The following is a 10524-nucleotide window of genomic DNA, read 5'->3' as shown; positions in this document are numbered from 1 at the left end:
GTACAAAAAGTCTCAGTTCCAATCCCCAACATTGCTTCTGAAAGAATATTAGGTAGGAAGGCTAGGAAAGATCTCTGGCAACAGTGGACAGCAGATGGCTCAATAGACCAAAGGTCTGCTTTGGCATAAGGCAGCTTCACACGTCCAACACTGCCTCAGAACAAGAGAAAGCCATTGTATGACTCCACCATCACATTAACTCAGAACAAAGAGCATGGAAGTTTGCTCAAATAATTAAGCAGGCAGAGTACACAGTAATGTCAAGGTTGATTGCTTGACAATATCAGCCTTCTGATCTCTGCAAAGCTACACACTCCTGCACCTGTCTGCCATGTAGTCAAGGAATCACCTAGAACACAATGTATGAACAAAGCAAGATCTGATGTCAGAGCTGGGTCTTACGATATCAAACATAACTTACTTTTTCTTACTTATTGGTTTGGTACCAGCAATACAGTGGGAGAAAGCACAGTGTGCATCAATGCCAATGCCCAATCTGAAAGTCTATAGTTCATAATTCACACACAAGGCTTCAACTGCAGAGAACGTGGGTGCAGTGGGGAAACAGGATCTACCCACCTACTGGGCTGCCAGTCCACTATTCAGGCCCACCTAGCATCCAAAATTGGATGTAACACTGCAATGGGGTTCTTTACATTGTAGAGTACAACATGCACAGACCATAATCCATCAGCTCTAGGAATGAACAGATTTGGCACTAAAGCAGACATTTCTACATTGTGGCATTTACACATTCCGAATTAATTATATGAATGACATACCTGGGTCTCTTAGCTTTATTTCCATTTCATCCAATGATGTCACCTGCTCCTCTTCAGGGGCATGAATCACCATCACAGTGGATCCCAAAATGCTCAATACACAGCCCAGCTTTCCATGAATATTGAGCTTTTCATTCAAAAAATAGGAAGATAATATTGCACTATTTGGATTTAAACAAAAGAACAGCTTACATATCACAAATCTAAAAAATCATGTTCAGAACAGCCACAATTTATTTATTTAGACAATTTATATATTGTTCACTACTATTGTCTCTAAGTGGTAGGCAAAAAACTCAATGCCTGCTGGAAATAAAAATGCCTACCAAAAATTAATAAGAACTAAAGAAAATACCATACATGTATGGCTCTAGCTTCTTCAAAAGACACTGAAGGCATCTGATGGAATATTTCTACAGACTTGAAGTAACAATGTCTACAACAACAAGAAATGTGAGACACAGAGATGGGGCAAGAACAGAGATGCTGTGAGTGCAACAGAGGTTTCTCAGGTCATACTCCCAATTCCACCCATAAGAGAAGTTCAGGTGGGTGGTGGCAGGGGAAAGGCCCTTTTCTGTGGTGAATTAATTTCAATCTGAGATGCATCTTGCACCAATGCTGTTGGCCTTTCATCCACAGGTGAAGATGCACCTTTTTGCACAGCCCTTTGGGAGGGGTGAAGTTTAACTATCAGAGGCTGAGATACCTGAAACTGGTTGCTCATCTGCTTCCATGGAGTTTTGCCTGGCAATAGAGTTGTTATTGATGGTTTCACAATTGGCAGAACCTGTGTGTGTGTGTATGAGTTTTTGGAATTATTAATTGTTTTAACAATGTATGTATCCCCTTGCAGGGACCATTTGTACAGGTTATGAATACAGAAAATAAAAATACTTTTGGCTAGTTCATGTACATATTTGGTCAGAGATATGAAGTGCACGATTGCATGATGGACAAAACAGGCACATATACGTTCCTTCCTGCTTAAAAAAAGGGAGGATTATACAAATTGTGTGTGCATGTGCCTTTTCATGCCTATATCACAACACCTGTTATATAACACAGAGAGGGTGAAACAGGTGCATGCCTACACTTGCTCTCCTAAAATGCATGTTGTTTCCTCAACTTGATGATTTGTTGATCATCTCATTTTTTCCTAGGCAGTATTACAAATCAAAAGCTTGATGAAATTATCAGGACTTAATGTGGAATTTATATGCCATGTATAGTAAAATGTCACATTACTAAGAAAGGCGCACCTTTCTGCAGAAAACATGAGATTATTTGCTCCAGCTTCTTAAAAATCAACTGATAACATCCTTTTCTGAGAATTATGGTGTAAATGTATAAAATGTAGAAGAAAAGTTATTCTCAGGTGTAGAACATTCATGTTATTTACAGAGGCAAAAGGTACATATTTAGACTATAAAACCATAACCCCAACACAGGCCTTCCCAGATTGCTGCTTATTATGGTTTGTGGAATGATTGTATTTTAAATTGATTTATCTTATTTTTATTCATTGTTTACTCTTTTTTGTACACCGCTATGGAATTGGCCAAAATTTCTACATCATCAATGTTAAGAAAAAATATAACAGTGGTGAACAGCATAAAATCAATAATAAAATTGCATTCATAAAAAAGTACAAAATAGATCACACATTCATTTTTATAAATATCAATTTATTTATTTGTAAAGATTTATAACACACAATACACCATAAAAAATGTAAGAGCAGTCATACTGGATTGAACCAGGTGTCTGTTCAGAGCAGTGGCGGACAGCCTTTTTGACTCCAAATCAATGGAGTTAGGCAGACGGTTGGAGGCTGCACACTCAAATATACACTCAGACACTTCTTCCCTCACACACACAAATTTTAATATTTCCCATTTTCACTCCACTGCTAGCAAAAATTGTAATGACAACCTGAGGGAAAGTTAAAGACCAACCAAGAGCTCTGTGCATTGCCTGCAGTACCTCAACCATAGTACCTGCAAGGTAGACCACTGAGGAAATGCTTACCCTTGCACATCGAAGTTGGATAAGAAAGAAAGAAAGAAGTTGGAATAAAGAGCGGATGGGGAAAGCAATTTCAGTGATCAGCACAGTGCTGGAGCGAGGTAAAAAAATCTGGACCACTGGATCTTTATGCTGCACTCGGCAACAGAGTAAATTCAGCAGTAAATTTGGCAGCAGGGGGTCAGATGCAGGCCACATAGGAAAAGAGCAAGGACCACTTGTGGCCCATAGGTTGCTCACTTGTGATTCAGACACCGTCAGTAGTAGTGACCATTCAGTTGCTTCTAGTAAGCCGAAAAACACTCCACTAAATATCAGTTCAAAGCACAAGATCAATTTAAGATGTAAATACCACTCAACACAATACGTAGGAACCATTCAGATGATTCTCAAAACTCAGGGAGTTAAAAATACGGTAAGATGTTTCCTAACTAGTTTCTAGGAATAGGTGCACCACTGTGGCAATATCCCAGCCAGACTCCTGGTTTTGACAAAGGAGTGTTAATAACCTGGGATATTCAGGTGATGTGTTTCTATGGAAACTCATTGCTAGACAATCATCTCTAAATCTTCTGAATGGGGAAAAAACAGCCTACCTCCCCCCAGCTAAGGACGATATAACCTAGGTGACTGTAAATAGAAAGGTAAGGGATAGGTTGCAGCTTTCAAGTAGGATACAGATATAGTTTTGGGCTCTCATCGATCACTCAGGCTCCTAGTTCACTTCCAGGCTCAATTCAAAATGCTGGCAAACAGTAAGTGTCAAAATAAAATTTCTATAAGCTATGCCAGCCTTTCCCAACCAGTGTGCCTCCAGATGTTGTTGGACCACAATTCCCATCTTTCCTGACCATTGGCAATGCTGGCTGAGGCTGATGGGAGTTGTGGTCCAACAACATCTGGAGGCACACTGGTTGGGAAAGGCCGAGCTATGCTTTAGGTGGTACTTGATGCTTGTGAGATTAAAGCGGATACATTCAAAGAGTAACAATACATGTTAGAGATGTAGGAATCTGCATGCTGATATGTAATGTTTCCGGCATTACTGGGGGGGGGGAGCAGGGGAGGTCTTCTGCTCCTCTGATTTGTGGATGAAAATCACGTGCCTCAAACTGGGCTTCTGTGCAGCGTCACTCTTCTCTCATGTTCTGTGGGTGGATAGAAGGTGATGAGGGAGGAGGTGGAGAGTGAGATTGGGTGGAGTGGAGAAAACAATTGTTTTAAAAATGGATGGTGGTGGGAAAGAATGGAGTGGAGAGAAGAAGGAGCCGGAGGGCAAGAACATGGATAAAGGAAGAGAAGGAGGCAGCAGCAGAATTTAGATAAAGAACTGTGGAGATGAAAGATGACAACGTGTGTGTGTGCGTGTGTGTGAATACTGTGTTTGCACTTGGCACACAAAGTGGCCTCCACCACCCTCTCTGGCTACTGTGCTGCATTTGCAGTATTTTAACTTTTATGCATCTCTGGGGAAAATGTTTGCTTGGGTGAGTTGTCCCTTAGCTGGTGGCAGGGCAGGGTCCGGGAAGTGGTTAAGTGAGAAAGATTATGCTTGCTGGCTGAGTGGCAAGGGGGGGATTGCACTTGGTTTGATGTGCAAAGATCTGAGCTGCGGCCTCTGCCTCCCTCCCCACCTCCTTTACCAGTGGAGAGACCACCATTGCTATCTTATGGATAGATAGAATTATTCTACTACCTCTGTATGTGTGTGTTTATTTTTAATGTTGTTTTAGGCTACTTAGATGTGCAGCAGCCAAGGCCAAAACCTTGTCGGCATTTTTTTAAAAAAGTACCTGAAATGTAATTGTAGTGATTACTTCTGAGAAAAAGTAAAGTAATCAGTTACTTTCAGAGCAATCGTAATTGCAACGGTAATTACTACTTTTTCGGCCATGTAATTGTAACTGTAATTTATTACTTCTTAAAAGTAATCTTCCAAGCTCTGGTTATAACAAGATATAATTTACCAGCAGATCCTTTAATAGTTATCCTAGGCTATATTAAAGATCTAGTATTAAAGAATGATAGAGAATGGTCACCTCTTTATTAACAATTGCCACGCTTACAATCACTTCACACTGGAAGAAAATGAGCCCTCCATCATTAGATAATTGGACTACTAAGCTATAGAACCCCTTCTAGGATGCACACTTTAACATGGTGAGGGGATCTGAGAGTGTTGAAGAAGCTGAGAGCCATGCCGTCAGGAGTCTAGACCAAGAGGCTAGACTCCTAGCAGGGGCACCCAAGGCAGAATGGTCAAAGCCAAGACACCAGACTAAGATGCATCCAAACGCAGAGGAAGGCAATGGTAAACCACCTCTGAATACCTCTTACCATGAAAAATCTATGAACAGACTATCCAAAACGCATCACGAGATAGTGCTGGAAGATGAGACCCCCAGGTCAGAAGGCACTCACTGAGCTACTAGCGAAGAACAAAGGACAAGTACAAGTAGCGCTGTGACTAATGACGCAGCTATGTCAAAGCCAAAAGGAAGCTCAGACGCTGATGCGCACAGATGCAAAAGGAGAGTCCAAACTTATACGTGCACACAATAGGAACATGGAATATGAGAAGTATGAACCAGGGAAAGTTAGAAATTGTCAAGCAATAAATGGACGGGAATGGGATATTTTCAATCAGGCAACTGCAAAATATTTTATGCAGGAAATGAGAAATTAAGAAGAAATGGGGTTGCTTTAATAGTGAGAAGTGATGTAGCAAAAACAAGTAAGAGCTACAACGCAAGGTCTGAGCGAGTTATATCACTGAGATTTAACAGGAAACCTATTAACCTAACCATCATCCAAGTCTACGCTCCAATGGCAAATGCAGAAGAAGAGGAATTGGAGAGATTTTATGCAGAAGTAAAGGAAGAAATTGATCACACACCAAAACTAGATGTGCTGATAATCATGGGGGACTGGAATGCATAAGTAGGGAACAGAGAAGAACTAGGAATTGTGGGGAAATGGGACTTAGGAGACAGAAGTGAAGCAGGAGAGAGACTTATTGAATTCTGTGAAGCCAATAATTTGTTTCTTGTGAACACATTTTTTGAGCAACCGAAAAGATGACTGTACATGTGGACATCACCAAATGGTCAATATAGGAATCAAATTGAATATATAATTGTTAGCAGAAGATGGAGAAGTTCCATACTTTCTGCAAAAACAAGACCAGGAGCAGACTGATCATGAACTGGTAATATCGAAAATCAAAGTAAAGCTAAAGAAGAACAACAAAACAATCATAATGCCAAAATACAATTTAAATAACATCCCAGAAGCATATAAAGATCAAATAAGGAACAGATTTGAGGCTTTAAACTTAGTTGACAGAGAACCAGAAGAACTATGGAGTGAAGTCAGAGACATTATCAGGGAAGAATGCAAAAAGACAATACCTCTAGTTAAACAGAAAGAAAGACCTCAATGGACGACTGACAAAACTCTTAAAATGATTAAAGAGAGAAGGAAACCAAAAGCAAAAGGAGATAGAAACACAGTCAGAACCCTAAATGCAACAATACAGCGACTAGTACGTAGGGACAAAGAGAACTATTACAATGGTTATTGTATAGAAATAAGACAACAGAAAAGGTAGAACAAGAGCCCTATTCCAAAAGATTAGAGAAATGAAAGGGAAATTTAAACCAAGAGTAGGGATGTTGAATAATCAACAGGAGAACACACTGACTGACCAAGATGAAATAACAGGAAGATGGAAGCAATACACTGAAGAACTCTATAAAAGAGATGCAAGGATGACAGATGCATTCACGGAGAAAGCGTACAATGAAGAACCAGAAATGTTACAATGTGAGGTGAAAGCTGATCTTAAAATACTTGGAAGAAACAAATCACCAGGAACAGATGGCATACCAATAGAACTGCTACAAGCAACTGAGACTGAATCTGTCCACATTTTGACAAAAATTTGTCAAGAAATATGGAAAACTAAACAATGGCTCACAGACTGGAAGCGTTCAATATACAACCCAATTCCAAACAAAGGGGATCCCAGGGAATGCAGTAATTATTGAATTATTGCCTTAATATCCCATGCAAGTAAAGTAATGCTCAAGAGTCTACAACAAAGGCTCTTACCATATGTGGAGCGAGAAATGCCAGGCATCCGAACTGGATTCAGAACAGGAAGAGGCACCAGAGATCACATCGCAAACATACTTTAGATCATGGAACGGACCAAGGAATTTCAAAAGAAAATCACCCTGTGCTTTATAGATTACAGCAAAGTCTTTGATTGTGTAGATCATGAAAAACTATGGAATGCCTTAAAAAAAATGGGAGTGCCACAGCGTATGACTGTTCTGATTCGCAACCTATACTCTAGACAAGAGGCTACTGTAAGGACAGAATATGGAGAAACCAATTGGTTGCCCATTGGAAAGGGTGTGAGACAGAGGTGTATTTTATCACCCTACTCATGTAAGCTATATGCAGAACATACCATACGGAAAGCGGGATTGGACCAAGATGAAAGAGGTGTGAAAATTGGAGGGAGAAATATCAATAATTAAGATATGCAGACGATACCATACTCTTAGCAGAAACCAGTAATGATTTGAAACGAATGCTGATAAAAGTTAAAGAGGAAAGCACAAAAGAATTACCAAATTCTTCCAAGCTACACAGGAAGTGGATTGGACTGTGAAAGACCAACCCAAATTGTGTTTGCATTTTGACAAATTTGTAGGGCAGTCCAATATCTCAGAGAGGAGGTCAGGTCTCCTGCTCCCCTGCTGCATTCACTATAGTTGCCCAATTTCCCTGCTTTTTAAAGTTTGATAGAAATATCTGTGGGCTATTGGTACGTTCTTAAACTGCAAGGTTTTTTGCCTATTAGTGAATATCTACAATAAGATGGGAGCTGGAGAGCCAGCAACTTGTTTATGGCTCAGTTCAAATGCTGGATTGTACACTGTCTAACATAGCAAACTGGATGTCCCAAGTATGAAAAATTTGTACTAACCTTATAAGAACACTCAGTGCACCCAAAGGAGTTACCAAAGTTGCTGGTGCAAAAGCATATGCGGCAAAGTTTGCTGCTTCTCCTATTCCCACTGCAAAAGAAACTATTGTTAGTAGGACAATTGAGATTTGCCAACAGTTGCAAGAACCTTGGGATTGCGTGTCACAAGAAATTGTGTGTATTTCTTGATGCCTATACCAGTTCCATAAATGTTTTTTTCCCCATGTCGTGGGTATTACCAGAATAAGGAGTATGAAGTTACTGAACACAAGTTAAATTATTCCATTTCTTATTCTTATAGGCCCACTAGTCTTTTAGCCTGAGTAGACGCGGGGACAGAGTTGACTTCTGTGCTTGTTGCAGGGTTTGATCATGTTCTCTGTTTCTCTGTTGAGTGGATCATCATTGCAGATAAGCTGTTGTTTCAAATTAAGGTGTTTGTCAACAAGGAGAAGCCTATCCCTGAAGCCCTGAGCAAAGGAGGTGGAATATTAAGATGACAGTTACAAAAGGAACACTACTTAACATCTTTTTTTTATCATTAATTTTTATTCAAATTTTCAAAGACAAAAAACAAAACAAAACAAAAACAATTAAACAATAAAATAAAATGTTGACTTCCGATTTGTCGCAGATCAGTTATAGGTCTACAATATATAACAATTCTGTCTCTAAAATTATATTATAAAATCACTTTCCTCCAGTAGTTATCTTAATTAATCATCAAATCTCATAAACATTACTTTATTCTTTCCACAAAAAGTCAAAGAGAGGATTCAATTCTTTGAGAGCGATATCTTTCAATTTTTCTCCAAATAAACATGTCGCTTAATCCATCTGATTCAAATCTGTTAGGTCCAATAATTTCAATAGCCATTCTTCCATTATCTATATTAATTCCATCTTCCATCTTCAATAATCCTGTTAAGTCCAGTAATTTCAGTAGCCATTCTTCCATTATCAGTATCCCATAATAATCTTGTTGTCATAGCCATAGTCCAAATAAACATATCGATTAATCCATCTCGTCAAATCTGTTAGGTCCAATAATTTCCATAACCATTCTTCCATTATCAATATTAATTCCATCTTCCATCTTCAATAGTCCTGTTAAATCCAGTGGTTTCAGTATCCATCATCCATTATCAGTATCCCATGATGATCTTGCTGTCATATCCATAGTCATATAACAAGAGTCTGATGGGAATTTCCCCCATCACAAATATGTCCTTGCCATCAATTCTGAATATGTTGCTGAAATATTGTTGTAAAGTCACATCTCTGCTCTTCTTTTTTACAAAATGCACTGGCTCATCTCTTAAGAGTTTTTCCATTGTCACATATTTGTAGTTAATTCCATAGATTTTTTCTATGTCAAGCCCCATCACATCATTCCAGTCAAGAAAATTATCCAAGACATTGATAACTTTATCACTAATATCTTCATTAATTTCTTCAGAGACAACGTTGAATTCCAAACAGTAAACTTTATTTCTAACATCCATAAACTCCAGATCTTTTTCCAATTCCATATTTGTTCCAGTCTCCAGGGCTTGTATCTTCCCTTTAATTTTTCTTTTCTCATCTCTAATCCCATCAAACTCCTCTCTCACAGAATCCCCTATTTCTTTAAACTCCTGCATCATTTTGCTAAATTCAATTTTCATCTCCTGTCTACCCTGTCTCAGGGTTTGTTTCATTATCTCAATCTCACTCATTATTTTCTGAAACATAATTTCTTCCATGGTCTCAGTCACTTTCCTGGTTGCCATTTTTAAAACCACAAAAACAAAAAATTATTTCAGCCACAATTGGGTTAATATTCCAGGCTTGCTGACATCAGTGTAGACAGTACAGCCTGCCTTATCTCTTATATGTTCAGGAAAACAAAATAAATTTAGTTCCCAGCTTCAAACAGTTAGTGGCGTCGTGAACAAGCAGATTCGTCAAAATGAAATAGACCAAAAAAAAAATAGTCCCAGACATATAATACTCCAAAATTCATAAATCAAATTTATTTATTTTTTTCCCTCCTCGAAATAGAAATCCCTCTTCCGTTAGTATCTTTAGAATGCACCTCCAGGCCAGCTTTTTGCTATAAAAACAAAGATAAGCTTTTTTCGATTTCTTTCCTCCTTAATTTCGTGAGTAAAAGAGAAGAGATATAACTCACCAGAAGTTCTTTATAGCTGATTCACTGACAAATCTCTTTTTTGCTGCAACAATTTAAACCAAGTAAAAAAAAAAAAGATAGAAAGAAGGATGCTTGGCTGTTGAGTTCCGTTTTTCTTTGAAGAAAAGATAAACGTGTCGCTTATTCAGAAAGAGCTTGATGGAAGTCCGTCCGCATTGCTGGCTGAACTTTCTCTCATAAATTAATGAAATCCAGTCCTCCCAACAAAAACAGGCTTTGTGGTTAATCTCTACGTTTCTCCCTGCCCGGGAGAAAATCTTTACCAGTCAAAAATAACGTTTTGACTGATTTTAGAACTGAAAAAGCTTCTTCAGAGACGAGAGCTCGTCTCAAAAAGCAGGCACAGACGAAGCTATCCTTCCCGGAAGTCACTACTTAACATCTTAATATTCAATCGATTTAATGCATTTTACATTTAATATTTTAGTACTGAGTTTTGTAGTTGTTTATATGTTTAATTATGTTTAGGTATTTTTGGTATAATTTTTAAGTTTAATATATGTTTTTAAATTGTATATTGG

The 10524-nt window shown here is 38.5% G+C and overlaps 1 protein-coding gene across 2 annotated transcripts in view; it reads right to left on the bottom strand.

The window, feature by feature from the left end:
• Positions 1–10524, bottom strand: part of NIPAL1 (NIPA like domain containing 1) — a 33993-nt gene that overhangs the window by 4917 nt on the left and 18552 nt on the right. For both annotated transcript variants that reach the window (XM_061584982.1, XM_061584981.1), the window contains exons 4-5: positions 7810–7900; positions 783–943 (exon numbers count right to left, since the gene is read on the bottom strand). In XM_061584982.1, the coding sequence (XP_061440966.1) occupies positions 783–943; positions 7810–7900 (252 nt within the window). The remainder of the gene's footprint in view (positions 1–782; positions 944–7809; positions 7901–10524) is intronic.

The sequence above is a fragment of the Rhineura floridana genome, chromosome 9 (assembly GCF_030035675.1).
Source record: "Rhineura floridana isolate rRhiFlo1 chromosome 9, rRhiFlo1.hap2, whole genome shotgun sequence".
NCBI classification, from domain to species: domain Eukaryota; kingdom Metazoa; phylum Chordata; class Lepidosauria; order Squamata; family Rhineuridae; genus Rhineura; species Rhineura floridana.
Note: the sequence above shows the minus strand (reverse complement) of the source record. Positions and strands in the feature narration are given on the sequence as shown.